This window comes from Marmota marmota, unplaced genomic scaffold (genome assembly GCF_001458135.2).
Source record: "Marmota marmota marmota unplaced genomic scaffold, marMar, whole genome shotgun sequence".
NCBI classification, from domain to species: Eukaryota; Metazoa; Chordata; class Mammalia; order Rodentia; family Sciuridae; genus Marmota; species Marmota marmota.
The window spans coordinates 4855157-4876352 of NW_026000082.1; the positions used below are offsets into that span (position 1 = coordinate 4855157).

General features: G+C 38.6%; 2 protein-coding genes across 8 annotated transcripts in view; both read right to left on the reverse strand.

Annotated features, from left to right (window-relative positions):
* Patj (PATJ crumbs cell polarity complex component) overlaps positions 1-21196 on the reverse strand; it is a 342906-nt gene that overhangs the window by 141574 nt on the left and 180136 nt on the right. For all 7 annotated transcript variants that reach the window (XM_048815262.1, XM_048815263.1, XM_048815259.1 and 4 more), the window contains one exon: positions 5400-5596. In XM_048815262.1, the coding sequence (XP_048671219.1) occupies positions 5400-5596 (197 nt within the window). The remainder of the gene's footprint in view (positions 1-5399; positions 5597-21196) is intronic.
* Positions 321-2087, reverse strand: LOC107141701 (tropomyosin alpha-3 chain-like). The gene is given in 1 exon segment (XM_048815265.1): positions 321-2087. A coding segment is annotated over 1 exon segment (771 nt). The 5' UTR covers positions 2024-2087; the 3' UTR covers positions 321-1252.

The following is a 21196-nucleotide window of genomic DNA, read 5'->3' on the forward strand; positions in this document are numbered from 1 at the left end:
TTAAGCCAATAAGCTGCAGGATGTACACCTAACAGACCTCACGAAACCTCACCTAAAAAAGTGGGGATTGGGCTGGGAAAGAAACTTTGAAAGATCAGCACACTGCCAGCCCAGACTGCAGGACTCTCACAGCCAGACGATGTGGCCAGGTACCCCACCCCAAAGATGCAGTTTCAAAAATAATATAAAATTTAAAAAGTTGTGTACATAAGCTATTCAAGATTCTCCAGCACTGACTGATACAAAGCACAATGAGATGGCACTTTTAGATGCAGCAGCTTCAGACCCAGAAAAGGGTGATGAGATGAGTTCATATGGCTAAATCAGTGGCCAAAACATAATTTTCTTTCTTTCTTTTTTTTTCTTTCAAGCAAGCAGGAGAGCAATTAAGTGGTCACGCAAGATTAAGAGGCCCATGATCCATTCTATGAACACTTGGGAAGTGGGTAGAGATGGGAGAAAATTTTGGTCTCAGGGCTAAGAATATGGCTCAGTGGTAGAGCATTTGCCGAACAAGCACGAGGCCCTGGGTTCAATCCCCAGCACCAGAAAAACAAAAAGTCTCAGAGGTCTCACCATGTTAATTTGGTCATTTCTGATGAAAAAAAGTAAAAACTAAGAATACAGTGTCTAAAGATACCTTAAAGCTAAAAATAAAACAAAACCTGAATAAGCAAGGTTTTTGTTTTTTGGCGATCTCCTCTTGGAATCACCTTTCTGGTTTGGCTGGTACTTTGCACAGAGCAATGAGGTTTGCCATAGTAGAGTCTTTCCCTGGGCTCTGTTTGGCTCTCAGTAAGGCAGGCCCATTCCTCTTTTCCTCCTCTTTGGAGAGGGCAATAGGGACTAGGCTGGAAAGTTACCTTCCAAAAGTGAGAAGGGAATTAGATTGCTGCTTCAGAGCTATGAAATTATTTGGAATGTTTTACAAATGGTTACTGTAACAACAAAAAAAAGTAATTACAAAATGTGTACATCACAACATGCTTTTAAAGACACTTTGCGTTGTGCTCACATTCCCTTAAATGCTGTTCCCAAAGGTGCTCAGCCTCTAGCCCAGCTGGAATCTCTGGGAAGAAGCAGACACAGTTTGGTGAAAAAGACAAGGGGGGGTTCGAGGGGGTGTTGAAAGGAGAAAGCAGCCTCCCAGTTAAAGATCAGCCCTCAGTTTCAAGGTCAGCTTCGGGCTGGCTGGCCTCAGGCGGAGTCAGGGTCAGAGGGAGGAGCAGCAGCAGGGCGTGACTGGGGAGCTCTACATCTCTTTCAGGTCAAGCAGAGTCTGGTCCCGCATCCTTTGTGTACAGAGGTGCTCCTCTTTGGTGCATTTCAGCTTATCTTCCAAATCACCAATTGTCTTTTCCAGTTTGGCTACCGATCTCTTGGCAAACTCAGTGCGGGTCTCTGCCTCCTTGAGTTTATCAGTGAGAATCTTTATTTCTTCCTCATATTTGTCTTCTTTTTGAGAGTACTTTTCTTTAGCAGCATTCAGACACTTCAGGTTCTGGTCCATCAGTCTGATCTGCTCATCCATCTCTCGGCAACGGGACTCTGCCAGCTCAGCTCGTTCCTCTGTGCGTTCCAAGTCTCCTTCAATAATCACTAACTTACGAGCCACCTCTTCATACTTCCTATCTGCTTCTTCTGCAATGTGCTTAGCTTCTTTGAGTTAGATTTCCTGGAGTTCCATCTTTTCTTCATCTTTTAGGGCCCGGTTTTCAATAACCTTCATACCTCTCTCACTCTCATCAGCAGCTTTTTCTGCTTCCTCCAGTTTTTGCAGGGCAGTAGCAAGGCGCTCCTGAGCACGGTCCAGCTCCTCTTCAACCAGTTGGATCCTTCGGTTCAAGGAGGCTACCTCAGCCTCAGCCCGTTCCCGGGCCCGCCTTTCTCCCTCAACTTCCCGCTGGAGGCGCTCAGGCCTCTCCTCGGCATCATCTGTTTGCTGCTGCAGAACCTGGATCTTGCGCTTCACCTCCTCGACAGTGGTGATCCCGGCCATGGTGCCCACCCAGCGGCTTCTCATTATCTGCCTTCTGCCTCCTCTCGGCGCTGCAGCCGCTTCTCCCCAATTCAAACATTCTTGAACTAAGACAGGCCTGGTGGTGTGTGCCTACAGTCCTCGCACTTGGGAGGCTAAAGAGGAAAGATCACTTGAGCCCAAAGTTTGAGACCAGCCTGGACAACATAGTAAGATATTTTCTCAAAAACAGAAACAAAAACAAAATCCCTGGACTACAGGGTTTGGAAAGCTTTTGGGTTGTTGAACACAGGGAGGTACCTGGAGGATACTGTGCCCAGAAAGAGCATGGAAGCTCTGCCATACTCTGCTCTATGCATCTTTTCTATGGGACTATTCATTCGTGTCCTTTGTAATATCATTTATAATAAATGGGTAAGCAATAAGTGTATCTCTGATTTCTGTGAGATGTTCTGGCAAATTAATCAAATCAAAGAAAAGGAAAGCATGGGAGCCCCTAATTTATGGCTGGTGAATGAGGAGTATAGGGCATAACCTGGGACTTGTGAACAACATTTGCAGTGGCAGGACCCAGTCTTATGGGAGTGTGACCTGTGGAATTTCCACTGTCTCCAGGTAGACAGTGTCAGAACTGAAATTCTAGGATGTGCATTTGTGTTCACTGGGGAACTGCTTGTGTTTTTCTGCTTTCAACACATCTGGCATCTGTTGGTGTTGTGGTGACAGTGTAAGAGAAGCATTGTGCTAATAAACCTCTTCTAAAACACAATTACCACCCAAAGAACTGGGTTTTTCAGGTCTAGTGCTCAACCCCTTGTATCATGTTGATCTTTACGCTTGGCCTGTGAGATACTCATTACTCTGCAGCTATTGTTTGTTATCATCTAATCAAATGCCAGATGGAGAGATAAAACATCAGTGCTCCTGTTAGTCTAGATTCTATAGGAAATTCCATCTTGAGTCTTAATAAGGTAGAATCTTCATGTTCCAAATTATCACCTTTGGAGTGTTTCCATGTACCACGCCAGGAAGTCTGTGTCTAGATATGAATAACAAGTAGAGAGGCTTAATAGACATGATTCCCTAAAGACTAGAACATCATGCATTGGGAATTTCGTGGATCTAAACAAATGGAGCACAATGGTTTGACTGTGGTTCGTCCTATCCAAAACTCATGCTGATACTTAGGAGATAGGATTAGATAAGACCTTTAAGGGTGATTAGGGCTCTGCCCTCATGCACTGGTTAATCCATTCATGCTACTGGTAGGTGAATAGGTTATCTTAACAGTGTGTCTGGCTGGGGCTGGTGGCGCATGCCTGTAATCCCAGTAGCTTGGGAGGCTGAGGCAGGGGGATCGTGAGTTCAAAGCCAATCTCAGCAGAAGTGAGGTTCTAAGCAAATCAGCGAGACCCTGTCTCTAATATAAAATAGGGTTGGGATGTGGCTCAGTGATCGAGTGCCCCCGAGTTTAATCTCCAGTACCAAAAAGAAAAAAAAAGTGAGTCTGCTATGAAAGCTAGCTTGGCTTCATTTCTAGAATGCTGTGCTATCTCAGGACTCTGCCAGCAAGGCTATCACTAGATGTGGCCCTTCAACCTTGGACCAGAACCATGAGTCCAAATAAATCTAATTTCTTTATAACTCAGTCTGTGGTATTGTGTTATTTGCAACAGAAAACAGACTAAAACATGACATGTTTGTCAACGGAACACCATAGGGAACACAGTACATGTCAATGGTTATAGTATGAGTCTTGGGGTCTGTTAATTCTGGGTTATTATTCAAACTTAAGACACTTGGTTCTATAATATTAGGCATATTATTTACCCATAAAATGGGAATAGTAATAGTACTGACCATATAGGGCTCTAAAGAACATTGAATACAAATGTGTAGGATGTATAGGTACAGTGTTAACAATAACTCAGTAAATTAGCTCTCACTTTTATCATTATTATCAGTTTAGCCTCATCTCTAAGAAATTCTCTAAAAAGTTGCCAAAGGAAATACTTGAAGCAATGAATTGTATTAACTATAATTATACTAATTATATTCACTAATGAACAAGTCACCTTTGACTTATTTATTAAATAATTCTTCTAGTTAGTGTGTCTACCAGTGTGGGTCTCCTTCATGATGCTATGTTACAAAAGAACAGGAACAGCAAAGCCATCCCACAAGTGATGTCTTTGTAGAAACAGATTTTAAGTGGGGAGAAGCTGCTGACATTTGACAGGTGAGGCCGACTATCTCACAGTTGCATCTGACTAGCTTTCCCTCCAGATATGATTAGGCAAATTATGGATTTACTGTAAATTCTACTCTGAGTTGTACTGTAAATTCTGAGTTGGAATCTGGGGAGGAAATCCTTCATTTCAAGTAAGCAGTCTGAAACTCAGTGTCCCTGTGACTAGTCTCTCCTAAATGTCCAAATACGGGGGCATTTTTTCTAAGAGACCTTAAAGCAGAGTGGCTAAAAAAGAGCTAAAAAGTCTAACTGCCAGATATTGAATCCCAGCACAATTATTTAATACTTTGTGACTTCAGTGGTGAAAGAGATTCCTGTGTCTGGTGGTAAGTATATATTGGCTGTTAACTTTTATTATTATTATATTTTAAATCCTGGAGTGCAAAGACCTCTTCAACTATCTGAATGAAGGGACTTGATGTATTTGTCTTTTTCTATTTGGCAGCGCTGGGGAATGACCCGAGGACTTAACCCATAGTAGGCTGAGCTACATCTCCAACCCTATTCATTTCTTTTTTATGTCTGGTCCTGACAATCAAAAACTGGTAGCCAAAAGAATGAGTGACCCAGCAAGCAAATGAATATCAAACTAAGAGAAACTCAGAAGACCTGACTTTAAATTTAAGAAAATAAGAATAATCTTTTCAGGTTATTGATGAAATCATCTAAAGAGTAATATCAGAAGATTAGTCTTCTCCTTAGCTTCTTTGAGTTCTATTCTATTCCTACATAATGAACCTTCACGGTCTTAACCCACCATCACCAATCTGACAGGCATTAACTACTTCTGACAAATTCACAGGCTTCTGTTGGCTCTAAAAACTTCCCCCTAAGTAACAAACAGTTATGTTTATGATTTATGCCAACCCCAAAGATAACTGGGTCTTGCACATGCTAAGGAAGATTTTACCCTTGAGCTATCCTCCTAGCCCGAGCCCTATGCTTTTAATGTTTCCATGAAATTTTTACTTAAGGGGTCTTAAGATAGTTTCTGAGATTAGTCCCTCCTCAAGCAGCAAATACTATTCGAAACAGTATTTTCTATTCTTGTTTTGGAAAATTATTTTAAATATTTGAAGAAAATATAATTTGTCAACATTCTTCCCCTTCACTTCATTTTCCGAACCTCTCCACGTAACTAAAAGAGAATTCAACACATACGCCTCTCACCTCTAACAGTTCGTCTCCAATTCGCATTCGTCCGTCCATTGCAGCGGGTCCCTCTGGGTTAATTCCTACCACAAATATGCTCATCCGTGTCCTGTCTTTATTGCCAGCAAGGCTGAGTCCCAGCCCATTCTTATCCTTTTCAAGTTCAATAATGTGCAGTTCTCCAGGTAGGTCTGCATACCTTTGCCTGATTTTTTCTGTGAGGGGGGAAAAAAAGTAAGTTAAAAAATTAAATAGAGCAGTTGACTCTGTATTATGGAGACACCAGCATTTCCCTGGCGTTCTCCTCTCCAAGGGTCACTCTTTTAGAATGAAGTAATTAAGGGTAGTGCTTAGTTTGGATCTGAAATGACCCCCAGAGGCCCATGGGTTAAAGGCTCGGTTCCCGACTAGTAGCACTACCTATAGGTGGTGGAATCTTTTGAGAGGCGGGGCCTTGTTTGTGGAAGTTAGGTCATCGGGGGCAGCCCCTGGAAGGGGAAATTGGGACCCAAGTCTCTGCCTCTCTCTCTTTTATTTCCTGGTCACCATTAGGTGAGCAAAACCTCCACTATGTGTTCCTATCATAATATACTGTGCTGCTACAGGCCTTAAAGCAAGGGGCCAAGTGACCATGGACTGAAACCTCTGAAGCTTTGAACCAAAATAAAAATTTCCTCCTTATAAGTTGATTCCCTCTGGTATTTTGTCTAATACAGTCAGCATGGCCTAAGAAGTTCAGCTCAACCGTAAAAACCTCATGTTGTTCTGGTTCATACTGGCCTAGACTTTCCATGGATGGATTTCTTATTTAAGATGGTCAATACACTGCAGATTCTAGCCTCATTGCCTTCAAAAGGGGGAAACAAAGGCTATTTCCTGAGCAAGCAATTAAAATGTTGGGTCTTAAAAACACAATGCTTCCTCAGTCATGGCTTCTACTTCATGCATTCATGGTCCAGCAGGAAATAAAGTCAACAATTTATTCTAAAATACACTGAAAACATATTTACTCTAAAATATATTCTTGGCATAATGAATCCCACTATTATATATCATGACAAAACAATAAAAATAAATATATTCTTTATATAAAGGGTACAAAATAACATTGGGTTAGGTGATCAAAAGCAAGGGAATTAGGGATGTTGGTTTTGCTGTTGGATCTAAACGCAATCCACAAATCTCACATTTACTCATATCCATAAATCTATACAATGTTTTATCTTTACTTCTTTGTCTCGAAAATGGGCATGATAATACTCGTTTCCTGGATGTTGGGGAAAATTAAATAAAGTATACGCTGAAGGACTTAACTGTCCACGGTTGGCAAGTGTTCCTTTTTCTCATCTCGTGTCTTACCCTGCTACCTCTCTCTCCTTTATGGTCTAACCTACATTTTAGGATTTGGCCTGCTACATCTCACTTGTGCTGGTTCAGTGCAACAAGCCACACTACAGGACCTGCTTAAGGCAGGTCTTGCGGCCCATTCTACTCAGGCTGGGTGTGTCCCCGAGCCTAGAGACTACGTGAATACTGAGGTTTCATCTGCTGCATAACAAATTGCTAGATTCCAACCTTCCTGGAACTTTCCATGTTCAGTCTAATGCTTCACTTATATTATGGTGACCCTCTTTAGGAGGGGACCTTGCTAATTAAAAGCTTAAATCAAATAATTAGTCTTAAGGTAGAGGAGAAAGGAAGACAGCCTCCTCCATTGTATCACTTTATCAACCTTAACAAACATGGTTTTATAAGTAGATAAACTTAAATCTGTAAAAACAATTCTATGCATAGATTTATATTACAAGAACTAGCATAAGAGGCTGCTTATTTAAGATAGAGATTATATCTCTCTGCTTTAGAAGAGAATCTTAACTTGCAAGGACAGCTTGTTAATAAGAAACATGCAGTAAAATACAGTAAAACAAAGGACTTGTAATGTCATAAAACTGTCCTCTACATAGGAAAAACATTAAGTTGTATTCACAGTGAGGTAAATTACCCCAACACATTTTTGTTTTTCAGCTACCAAGAACAAGATGCTAGGTGGGAACTTTAGCAAACAAAGATCTACATTATCCTCAAGATCTTTGCACAGCGCCAATAACACAACAGATATTAAACAACTTCAAGTACTTAAATAAAAGGTCTGACTACCACAATTCCTGGACACCGAGAAAAATTAATTTATTAGTGAATGAAGTTAGTGAATAAATACTACTACATCAATTGTGGTAGTGATAGTTGCTTTTAGAATTCAAAGACTAATATGGCTTAAAAAGATTTCTTGGAAGAGTCAGAATTTGATCACGAGAAGACTCCTGGTGGGTGAGATGACAAGAGAAAAAGCACACGAGCAGGTGAAGTGAGGAGGGAATGAGGCAGCACTGGTGGGCTACAAATTGGAATCTCTTTGGGTTAGTGGTGGGTGATAAGAAATAAGATTGAAAAGTAAAAAGGTTAATCGATAGATTGTTTCCAGTAATAATACTGCAGTTTAGGGGTTGTGCACAGGTGCTTTGGGGTAGAGATGGGGCCTTGAGAAGAGGTTTGATTAAAGACCATTTCCCCAGAGCACTTACACTTGGCTGCTTTGTTTATTGAACTTAAAGGGCAAATTGGTTAAGGAATAATATCAAAGCTAAGAAAAGACCACGAGACAAGCATTTTAACACACCTCTTTTGGAAAATAATAAGGTAGAACATTTTTTCTAAGAAAGATACTGAAGACTTTAATAAGACAATAAGCTCAAGATAACAGATAAAAGAATTCTACAATTTAGACACACAAAATGCATTTTGGGAAATCACACAAAGAACAATTATAGAAATGGACTGTGTTATTTGGCCATAAAAGAAATTTCAGTAATTCTCAAAGAAATAGTATCAGACAGATTTCTGTTCTTGGAATATGGGACAATAAAACCCAAACACTACAAGTTAGTAATAAAAAAGATATGTTTAGAAATAAATTAATATTAGTAAAAAGTCCAAGATATAAGAAGGAAATTGAGAAATACAGTACTCACAATTTGAAAAAAAAATTTAATTCTAGATATCAAACCTTTGAGAGAGACAATACACAACTCAGAAGGCTATTCACAATTTTGAATTATTCATCACAAAACAAGAAAAATGTAAGAAATGATAAGTTCAGCATTATACCCAAGAAGTTGGAAAAAGAACAACAGAGGAATTACAAAGAAAAAAGAAGAAAACAGCAAAGAGAATCTATTAATCATAATAGCAATTATCAATTTTTTTGTTATCTAACTTTGGAACATAATGTGAAGAATGGTATCCCAGGAATGCAAAGAGTTAAAAAATCAGGACAGTTTTTCAAGAAAAATTACCATATTAGTAAACTAAAGGAGAAAGTTCAAAGATTTTACCGACAAATGCAGAAAACCATTGGATTACCTACTCCTATTTAAGATTCAAAATGAAACTTTTCACAAAACAGTATAGAAAGGTACTTTTTGCATTTAAATTTACAGATAGGAAATAAAACACAGCAAGATACTTTCAGTAATTTAAACCAACAAAATTAATATGCAGGGAAGTTCTACAGATAAAGCTTAAAAAGATGCAAACTTAACAGAAATCTGGCCAAAGCATTCATACTCAAAAGTTTCATAGATACGTGAAGAAATGCTCAGATTTATTAGTAAGTTCAGAAGTGCAGATTAAAATGAGATATCAAAATATTAAGTGAGACAGTAAGTAAATGAGATATTAAAATGAGACATGTCAGACTGGCAAACATGAAAACTGGATTATTAAGACTTAGAGGAGGCAGAAAGATGTGCACGGTGGCTGGGAGTGATGATTTAGTGTCTGTGCTTCAGTTATGTCGAGGTTTTAAACATCCTAAGTCGATGACAAAGCCCCCTCTTCTTCTTAAATTTGTCTATCTTGTGGAAAATTGAGACTTATGAAAGTGAGTAAAGCTTCCCCCATATTGATTTGAAAAAGGCCACACAGCCCCTTGGGAAGCAGGAGGAAGGGGTGAGCTCCATTCTCCCATAGGTTCTCTTCTCTGAGTGAGGCACACTGAGGAGTCCCCCATACTTCTGCAAAAAGTGCAAAGAAACACCACCGGATTGAGTGCTGTCCCAAGAAAAGTAAGCCAGAGAGGCAGCTTTAAAACCATGTGATAGTCAAGTGTGGAATCAAAACTCTTTCAGTAGCTCAGTTAGGGAAGATGAAAAAGTTCTGCGGCTGGATGGCAGGGGTGGTTGCACCATGTGAATGAACTCAACAGCACTGAAAGATACAGTTAAAATGAAAATTTTTAAATGTTTATTTTACCATAACCGGGGTGGGGGGAAGCCTGTCATTAAAATACCCTCAAAAACTTGGTACCTTTATTTATATCTCTTCAAGGGATAGAGTTAGAGATTTATCCTCACTTTGAAACCACCAGCTTTATTTTTCTGGTCAATGTTTTTAATGACACTATTACGATCCTATTTATTCAATGAACGATTATGTGCTGAATTCAAATTCATGGCAGGCTTGTGAAACACAGGGACTAATAACTAAATTTGTTTTCTAGGACCTCAAAATCTATCAGCAGGGACAAGTGTACATAGGACTAACTCTAATTCGTAGAGATGAGAGCAACGAGAAAAATGCCAGTAGTTGAAGACACCCATCCATTTCAGTGAATCATCAGGAAAACCAACTGATGTCTGCAAACTGCCTGAATATTAGATACTGTGGCCAAATTGCAATCTGTTGGTCAGCTATATCTTGTGCTGCACAACGCCAAAGCCTCATTAACATTTCCACAATTCTGCATCTGGCTTGTTCCAGTGTCATTTTCCTAAATGCTAACAAATGAGTTGTTTGGCTTTCCTTAACTTCATTTTATTGGTTTTTTCCCCTCATCTTCTGTAGGAAATGAGGTAAGCTAAATGAATAGAAACTCAGAAAAAAAAAAAAAAAGCAAACCCTGGAACATTAAAGATGAGCATATTTGCATAGTTATGAAATTTTACTAACAATATACGGAGGACTTGCTAAGTTGCAGAAAATATGCCAATATCTTTCAATTAATTTTCTTTCCTTTAAAAACCATCTTACCAGATAAGATCAATCCAATCTGCGTTCCAGATGTGGGACATAAGGCTGATGTTGAATCACTTGCCAAAAGTCCCTACATAGTCATTGATACAATAATGATGAAAACCCAGTTCTTTGCATTTGTTTTCACAGTATTATCTGAAAGTATCTTTCTAGATTTTTTACTTCCTTCTACTTTTCTCTCCTTGAATATAAACTCCATGAGGGTCTACCTCACAGCTGTCTGTGCATCTACAACAGTGCCTGGCACACATCAAGTTCAGTCTAAAACTGTTGAAAGCATAAATAAATGATGCCCATTCATTGCTATGTCATGCTGTTCCAACTCCCTCCATTGATACAGAAAACCTATTTGAGACCTAGAATCACAAAATACATACATTTTCCCCAAAGACAATGCATTCCTTCAATTAAAGGTAAAGAAATTTCTTCTCTAGATTTCACAGTTAATAGAGCCCATTTGTGCTATTAGAAAACAAATTACTATGTGTACATTTTCTTTAAAAATCTACTCTATTAGGGGCTGGAGCATACAGCTCAGTGGTAAAAGAAATGCTTAGTATATGCAAGGCCCTAGGTTTTCAATCCCCAGCAACCTCTGAAAATAAACAAATAAATACACTAAAATAGACTCTTGAACTGAAGAGACTCAAAATGCAAATAAGGCTTACAATTTCTCATTTTTCAGTGAAACATAAAGCACAAAGAACAACAAGACAGTACAAATACCACATGCTCTGTAACACATGCTTCAGTTGAATTTGTATTATTAATGTTTTCAGGCCTCAGAATTTGTGCTATCCTATTATTTTATTTAGACTCATAGCTGGAAGAGGTTTAAAATAAGTTCCACTCCTCAAATTGATTGCTATATTTTCCTGATCTCATGAAATCAGAGACTTTTAATTCAGGCAAAACGAACTAAGACATCATGTAATGTTACAATCTCTTACAGCTCCACACCTACTTATGAATTCTACTTTATAGATAAAGAAATGACTGAAGAATGAAGATCTCTTATAAGGTTATACAGGCAATTGATAGCCAGAAATTAAGTCTCCTAGTATGTAGCTCAATTCTTTTTCCATCAAATCATGTCACATTTTTATGTGTTTGTGTTTGTGTGTGTGTGTGTGTGTGTGTGTGTGTGTGTGTGTGTGTAATGCTGGGGATGGATCCTAAAGACCTCAGGCCTACTGGGCCTATCTGAATTACACCCTCATCGCCTCCAATAACACTTTTTTTTGGAGGGGGGTTAGGGGGGTAACCAGGGATTGAAGCCAGAGGGGCTTAACCACTGAACCATATCCCCAGCCCTTTTTATTTTTTATTTTGAAATAGGGTCTCACTAAGTTTCTTAGGGCCTTGCTAAATTGCTGAGGCTAGCTTTGAACTTGTTATCCTCCTTCCTCAGCCTCCTGAGCTGCTGGGATTACAGGCATGTACCACCATGCCCAGCCCCTACAATAACATTTTTTTAAAGGATTTTTTATTTGTTCTAATTAGTTATAGATGACAATAGAATGCATTTTGATACAATACACATAATCCAATAACATCTATTTTTTGGTACCTGGGATTGAACTTAGGGGCACTACACCAATAAGCCATATCCCCAGCCCTATTCTGTATTTTATTTAGAGGCAGGGTTCTCACTGAGTTGCTTTTGTTGAGGCTGGCTTTGAATTTGTGAACTTCCTGCCTCAGCCTCCCAAGCCACTAGGATTATAGATGTGTGCCACCATAACTGGCTCCAATAACATTTTAAAGGAAAAAAAAAAGATTTCAATTTTTTTCTTCAGTTTAAGAAGCTATGTTTAATGGCCCTTATTGTACCATAATACCTCCTTACACAGCAAGATAGTCTCAGCTCATTATGTTGTCAAATCCTCTCACACCTCTGCAAATATCTCATCTACAAAGTGGAGGCAACTGATGCTCAGGAAGTTGAGGCAATCCAGCTAAGGTCAAGTCAAGTGTGCTGAATTCCAGGGCTGTGACCTGCTCAGCACCCCACAGCTTTCTCTTAGACCAGTAAATCTTGAATGCTAAGAGGTTCTCTTCAGGGAGCTGAAGCCATGGTACAGGGTCTAATTCCCATTGATTATTTGTCAGGCCTAGATTTATTGCAAGAATGGCTACCCTGAAGGCTCAGAAGACTCCAAATATGGCCCTTTGACCTACTGATAATTATGCTGAAGGAGACTGAAATCTCAGAAGCAGGAAGGTCTCTTCTGACTTTCTATTATCCACTCTCTCCAGATGTGGGTTGTGGGTCACAGAAACTGGAATTCCTCTTATTCCTTCACTAAAGCAGGCCATAAAATGAAGGAAACTCTGTTTCCCTCCCCTCCTCCCTGAATACCTTCCTGTGGCAGGTGTCTTGTCCTATACCATCAGGGAACAAGTAAACAGGAAGCCCTTAAAAATCTGAACCAACAGCCTGTGCCAAGTTTCTCTCAGTGAAGTACCATCAGATCATATGCTTTGGTCTACCATATTTCTGCATTACAGTCCATAAAAATACAGTTTTCCTTGAGTTTTTAGGCATTCATTTAATTTGTTTTTTCTTTTTTTTAATTTTTTTGGTGCTAGGGGTTGAACCCAGGGCTTCAGGTGTGCTAAATAAGCACATGCTTTACCACTGAACTACACCTTCAACCTCTGAGTCTTCATTTCTGTAGGCTCTTGTGTCACATAAAATGTTGCTTAAGTAAATTTGTTACACTTTTCTCTTATGTCTTCAGTTATAGGGGTCTCAGTCATGAACCCTGTGACACTACAACACACACACAATTTATCACCCCTGGAGCTTGTAAGATAGAAATCATGGCTGTTCCAGATAGCTGAGATTCTGATCCAGTGAGTCTCTTTGTGACAAAGTGTTCAGGTGATTCTTGTGGGTCACCATCTTTGTAACTATAGAATAATTCTCATTCAATGAACTAATTTTTTTTCTACAGAGACCATGACAGTCAACTATAAAGTTTAAATTTAAGACAGCCTATAAATGTGCCTTCCACAAGACCAATCTCATCTGGAGGTTCTCTCAGTCTCCATAATCATGACTCAGGATTAACAAGAGGTTTGTTTTGCCTGTACAGCAGAGTATTTTAGAACCTGTCATTCTCTCTCCTCCTTCCCAGCTTCCCAAATCTAAAGAGTTTCCTGTTATTTTCAGCACAGTTACTTCTCTTTGGTAGGTATAATAAAAGGCTAACTAGAATTTCAAAGGGGAAAAGAAAAATAAAGTTAGTATGTGTGTGAAAAACAGACTCTGATCCTCATTTTTGAAAAATTAAGAGAACACCCATCAGTTTATTTTTTGATTCAAAACTGAAGAGAGAAAAGCAGCAGCACTGCGCCTATGCTCGGCTGAGTCAGCACAGACTGCTCTGCAGCATCAGGGCGGGGCTCCGCCATAGGGAGTCCCACACTGCAGGGCCTTTGCTCTAGGGGCTGCAGACCATCGTTTCCATGGCAACCAATGGGATGGGGAGGGAAGAAAATGTATGAAGAATAGTTTTCTTAAAATTAATTAAGACTATTTTAAAGAGGTGGGGTGTTCTGGTTTGGATATGAGGTGCCTCCCCGCCCCTGCCAACTCATGAGACAGACAATGAAGGAACATAAGGAGATGAAATGATTTGATGATGAGAGCTGGAACCTAATCAGTGGATTATTCATTTGATGAATTACTAGTTTGAAAGGACTACCATACCGGGTAGTAACTGTAGGCAGGTGGGGTGTGGCTGGAGGAAACAGGTCACTGGGGGCATGCCATTGGGAATTATATATCTTATCCCCAGCTCCTTGTGCTCTGGGTCACAACAGCGATGAACTGAGTAGCTTTCCTCTGCATGCCTTCCACCATGATGCTCTTGCTCAACTCAGGCCCAGAGCAATGGAATCAGCCCACTATGGATGACATCTCTGAAACTTGTGAGCCCCAAATTAAACTTTTCCTCCTTTAAATTGTTCCTGTTGGGTATTTTGGTCACATGACAAAAGTTGACCTACACAAGGGGTAAAGAGTATTCTTTTACTTAAACCCAATAGGATTTTCCCCTAGAATTAAGAAACAAACAAACAAAAAAATCCAAAGGACCTATATTTTGTTTTCCATACACAAAAACACATGCAAATACCACACATGTCCATCTATAAATATATAAATACTAGCTTTTAGCAACAAAATATTAAAAGTGTTATAATGATTCAGAGTTTTACCACAGCTGTTTTTGTTTTCCTGGGAAACAAACATTTCTAATAGCCATTCTTTACACTGACTTCTGTTGACTTTCCATGGACTTCACAACATTCTATACCCAAAGATGGCACCTTAGCAACTGAGAAACAGCAGAAGCAGGAGGTCACTCCTACCTCCTTCTCTTCTTCCCTGAAACAGGCCTTAAAACCTAGAAAAGATTTTTCTGATCTTCCCCTATAGCATGTTATAAGATTCTCACATAGTGGGAAGAACATCTTTCTTTCTAGAGACACAGAAAAGGATCCAAACAAACAGGCCTGCCAAATGACCCCTTGGTTATTATCATTAGATCATGACCCTTCTGTCCATCACACTTGGGCATTTCTACATCTAACCTATCATAAACAATACACAAGTTTACTTCTTCCTTTGGGACTTTATTTCCTTATGAAGACTCCCATGTCACATCAAACATGTATTAAATTGTGTTTTTCTCTTTTTAACCTGTCTTCTATTATAGGGCCTCAGACATGAACCTAAGATGGAAAGCAAAGACATTTAATTTCCCCTACACTTCTACAGTGTGCAAGTCAAATGGCAGTAGTTAATATTTCAAATAACCCCATCAGCCTCCCATTTCTTAAAAAAAAAAAAAAAAAAACTTGAAAATCTGAGAGAAGGAGATAAGCAACCTACTTCTTTCTACATCAGGTATCCCTGAATGAACAGTGGACTAGAATAAATAGAGACACTTTTGACCATTCTTCTCTTTTGAATCCTTTGAAGATATGCTTGTTTTAAACATGGATTTTCTAGTCTCATGACAATGTTATCTGAAGAAAGGAATCCCAAGTTGCTCATAATTCTCAATCAAAGCATCAGTGCCTTTCCCTTTTTGGAGAAAGCCAATAAGATTTCTCCAGTAGGTCTCAGAGTGTTTCCTCTCATCATAGGATATCATGTGTTGCTAAGTAACAGAGCCTTTCTCCCAAGAAAGAAGCTTAATTCAAGTCATTGCCCAGTATTTTAATAGCAAATGCTTAACACACTGGAATAATGACTCAGTACAATTTCAGAAGCATTTAGTTACTCAGTCTGTTTCCAAATAACAAGAAAAATTTGGTACAGAGAAAATATTTTGAATGATTTTTCCTATATAGTGGGTACGATAATGCCACATAAAAAATCAGGTATGACAAACATCTCAAACTAATTTTTCTTCTGCATTAACCAACTTTTAATTCTCTGACAGTACATGCAAATTTGAGAAGTAAAAATATGTGAAGCAAAACCATAGCAAATCAGAGGAAAGAACATATGAACTCAAATAGGAAGGAACAAATCTTAAGTGAATATTCAGATCAAATAGAAAAAATAATGAAGCTACATTTGATATTACAACACAGCAAACTTTTCCCTCTAGTAGTTATTTTTGTCAGTATACAAACTTGATAATATCATGAACTGACAGAGAGATTAACAATTAAAATAAAATTATGGAACTAAAATAAAGTATAATAATGTCTAACATTTATATAATTCTTACCTGCTAGACATTTTTCTAAATGCTTTCATAGCTTAACTCACTTAATCTTCATGAAAACTAGTAGGTAGTATTATTATCCCCAATTTTAAAGATGAGGAAACCACAGCACAGAGAGGTCTGGTATGGCACATAGTAATACAAGCAGTACAGTGGTGGGGATGAGTGGGGAAGCTGGGCTTACCCCAGAAAGTTTGGCTCTGGAACCCACTACCTTACATGAGAATCAGGGTTGGAATTAAACAAAAATTATCATATGAGAATCTCAGACAATCACAAAGATGTTAAATCATTTCCTTCCTTTCTCTCTCATAAAAATTAAATCCAGAGAAATTATATCCCATGTATGTATGATATATCAAAGCGCAAAAATGCATTCTACTGTCATGTATAACTAACTAAACCAAATAAAAAATAATTAAAAAATAGAAATTTCAATCCATATTAGATATAAAAATGAAAAAGAAAATCAATAACAAATTTAAACTTTTCTCATTAAATGAACCAACATTCAAACCAATGAGCAATCTTTAACACGAGGCACAATCTTAATGGTAATAAAGTGAACTTCCTCTGTTAGACATTATTTTGACCTCTTAGTAATAATCCTAATTATCAAATATAATCTTCAAGATATCCATTTAGAGTAGAAAGGAGAAACAAACTATTGCATATTCATACAATGGGCATCATATAACAATGAAAACAAACTACTTCCAGAGTTAACGACATGGGTAAATGTTAGAAATACACTATTGACCTAAAGAAACCAATACAGAAGAGTGTGCACTGTCACATGATTTTTGTGGAGCTCAAAACCAGGCAAAACTAAACTATGGTTTTAGAAGTCCAGACAGTGATGACTTTTGGGAAACAGGGAAGAAATAACGAATCAGATGAGACACAAAGTGACTTTTAGGTGCTAACAGTATTCCATTTAATGACCTGGATGGTGGTTAAATGTTCTTTGTGAAAATTAAGCAAATATAGTACACAGTTCTGCTCATATATATTTCAATGACTTTATTTTTAAAAAATAGCTAGAAAATAATGTAATATAAAAACCTGGTCTGAGTTCAGATTTGAACATATCTATTGTATTTTGAGGTAATAAAGAAATTTTGTTATGAATTATATATTAGGAAAAAAAGTATTATTGTGCTGAGCATATTAATGGTATTATAGTTGTGTTTTTAAGTGATGCATATGTGTGGATAGAATGACAAAATGTCTGGGAAGAGAAAAAAAAGAAAAATAAGACATGGATGAAACAAACATAGTAAAATCTTGGCAATTATTTAACCTGGAGGAATAATAATATGTGTGAATTCATTGACTTTTCATGTTTGCAAATGTTAGAAATTTTTCTTAACTAAAGAAAACAAAACAAAATTCCTCGACAATCCTATGAAATACAACCATCCTTTCTTACAGTGATGAAAACAGGCCAGGGAAGGTGAGCCTCAACTTTAAGTTCATAATTGGGGTTCAGATCCACATGCTATCACCTTCAGCAAAAGAAAGATAAACATGCATGTTGTATTTGCACCTGCTAGGGGAACAAAACGAAGTCCGAACTTTGCCTCATTCATTTTGCAATTTCCAGGTTGGATGTTCTGCCATGATGTTCTTCCTCCCTTGAGCCCCAGGGAATGAAGCCGGTTTTCTATTGACTACGACATCTGAAACTGTGAGCCCTTAAATAAACCTTTCTCCTCCACAATTGTGCCAGTTAGGCCCTTCAGTTGCAGCACCGAAAAAGCTGACTAAAATACCTTTTCTAAAACAGACCTCTGTGTACTTCATAAGCATACTAAAGAATACTGTCAGGATAAGGGTGTAGATCAGGGGTAGAAAATTTTCCCTAGCATGCTTGAAGCTCTGGGTTTGTACCCAGCACCACAAACAAACAAACAAACAAACAAACAAAAAAAACCAAAATAGGAACAAAGACTTGTCAAAAAACTGAAGGCAAGTCCCTATGGCAGCTCAGAATGCCTTTATGACCCTTAGAGATGCCTGAAAACAAGGAGTGAAAAAGGTCTGGTTATTATCTCAGAATTTTTAACAAGTCTTGAGAAAAACCAGTAAAAATATTTTAATTTTGAAACAGCGTTCAAAAAAGCCAAATGTAATTTTAAGTAGCAGGAGAACACAGTAATTTTTGTTGTACATTTTAAGTAGCAGGAGAACACAGAATGTGGTCCTTTAATCATGACTCCAGTATGGAGTGGCAAGCTGACTGTGGTTGCAGCATGGTAGAAATGAAGGAGTGGGCAGGTTTTGCTCACTGATCACTACCCAGACATGCAAAAATGTTCAACCAAAGCTTCAAACTGGCACCACATCATAGTAATCAGCAGTGGCACTGACAGCTTTAGGTGTTTAATTATATTTTGTAAAAGGGAAAAAATGATTTCAAATAGTTAAAGGAAACTACAGAAGAATATAGAAAAGGGATTATAGAAAATGTAGAAAAGGGATTGTAACTGAACGGTGACCTGAACCCATAGTGACAGGTATTATGAGAGCCAACCATATACCAGTTTGGAAAGCTCTCAGGCTGATTGCCCAGGGCTCTGAACATAGGTATTACTTCTAATAACCATCAGAATAAGGTTCAGAAAAAAAGGAAGAACTCCAGTAGAGATTGGGCAACAATTTGTTGAGCTGTGTTTAGTTGTTTATTGCTCATGTTCCTCACTATCTTTTAGCTTCATGAGAGAACAAACTACGTTTGCTAATGTAGGAAGAGTTCCTGGCTCCAAGCAGGTACAACAAAATATATAAATAAGCTAAACAAACACAAACTTCAAAATTCTTCACTATCAAAAAATAGGTTTTCTTCACTATCAAGAAACAGGTTTTCCAGGTTGAATCAAAATTTCTAATTGGGGATGGGCAGGTAGAACACTGGCCCATCCTATGTGAGGCCCTGGGTTTGAACCCCAGTACTGCAAAACTACAACAATAAAATCACACTGAGTAAAAACTTGTTTTTTCAATTAATATTTTTATTTTCCCTAATAATGAAATTATTTAAAAAAGACTCTGAGATTAACCTGACAAGGATGTCTTTTCTGGGTAATTTGGATGTTTCCTTATTATTAGAAATACTATGTTTTAGATATATTGAACCAGAGTCAAATGGAAAAAAGGTACAGAAGCTTTAGAGTCAAAGATCTTCACCAAAAGGCAGGTGAATGTCAAAAAAGAATGGTTCCCAAATTTCATTGGTTCCATATTATTGTACCTGTTGACCTGAAAATTATTTAACTTCACATTCCCATCTTTAAAATCTAAAACAATCATTTTTCCAGCCTATGGAGCTTGAGCACATAGAATTAAAGAAGGTGAAGTGTTTTGCTTAAAGCCCAGCACCCACAGGTGTATAGCCCTGAAGGTTGTTCCCTCACAGGCCACAACTCTCCTTCTTTATCTCTGATACTTTGTTCCCCAAAGTACCATGTAAATCAGCTTCAATTACACAGCATGTGTTAAAATTATTGCTATTATTGTCTTTATCTTACACATGAGGAAATGGGCTATGAGGGTTTAAGTAATAAGCCCAACATTGCACAGCACACAGTATTATTTCAATATTTAATTTTTAAACAATGGCAAAAAAATATCCTATGAGACCTTTGAAAACAGTTTTATGGCAAAAAAAACAAAAACAAAACATCATTTGTTAGAAGACCTAAACGTAATTCACATGTTCAAATAATTTTAAACAGCAACAAGTACTTCTGTTGAACAATTTCACCCCCACATCATGTCAGATTCAATGATGAACAGAGGGCTAGGGGTGTAGCTCAGTGGTAAAATGCTTGCTTAGCATGTACTAGGCCTTGGGTTCAATTGTAGTACTGCAGAAATAAATAGACAAACAGACAAAGCTTAGGCAAGAAACCAGTCACTAGCAAGATCTCATTCACCATAGCAAAGACTATTTCCATTTTCACATATTTCTTTGGCCAAAAGAAGAGGCAACATGGTGCACTAGAAAGATAGCAGATCTGGGATTAAGATTCTAGACTCTACTTTCTAGACAAGAAATCCTGGGCAAATCACTCACTTGAATTCAACTTTTTAATTGTCTCACAAAATTTATAAAAAATAAAAGCAAAGAACACATGTAAAAGATTCTTACCTGTCAGGCTCAAAAAGGATGCAAAGAAGTTGGCAATTTCTTTAAGTTTTGTGGTTTTGAAGCTTTTGTTCACAAAGATTGATTGTAAGAAAGGGAACATAATCATGATTAAATTTCTACTTCAATAACTATTAAACCAGGTGACCAAAAACCTTAGAGGTAACTTACAGTTCTGCAATTTGGGTATCAAGTGATTTGATAGTGATATTATCTGCACAGTACAAATTTTCTTGATTAAAAATTAACTGCTTAGAGGCCATGGGTTCAAGTTCTCGAACCACCAAAAGTAAACACATAAAAAGAAAAAAAGAAGGGGATCCAACATGGCGGCCGGCAAGGAAGCAGCACTTTCTGTATCTCCACACTAACGGAATCAGAAAGACCCATTAATACATCTAAATTCTACCTACTGAGGACCTTCTAGCAAAATTCCGCTGAAAGGAGACCTGCCGGGAATTAGTAAGTTTATTAGAGGTGACAGTTTGTCCCAGACGAGTGAATCTTGACCACGCGGCGCAGAGGTCCAGTCCCATGGCCTCTGCCTGCCCCGCTCTGCAAGCGGCCCCTGGCGGCCCGGCGTGGCGCGAAGGGTCCCCGCCCGACCCGACAGACGGCCCCCGCCCTCCCGGCTCTGCTGGCGGCCCCGCTCTGGCTGCGAAAGCCGCCCACCAGGCTCTGCGAACGCCCCCGCCCACCTGGCAAACGGCCCCGCCTGCTCGGCTCTTGGCCACGTAGCGCAGAGGTCCAGTCCTGCGGCCACCGCCTGCCCGGCTCTGCAAGCGGCCCCCAGCGGCCCAGCGCAGAGAGAAGGGTCTATACCC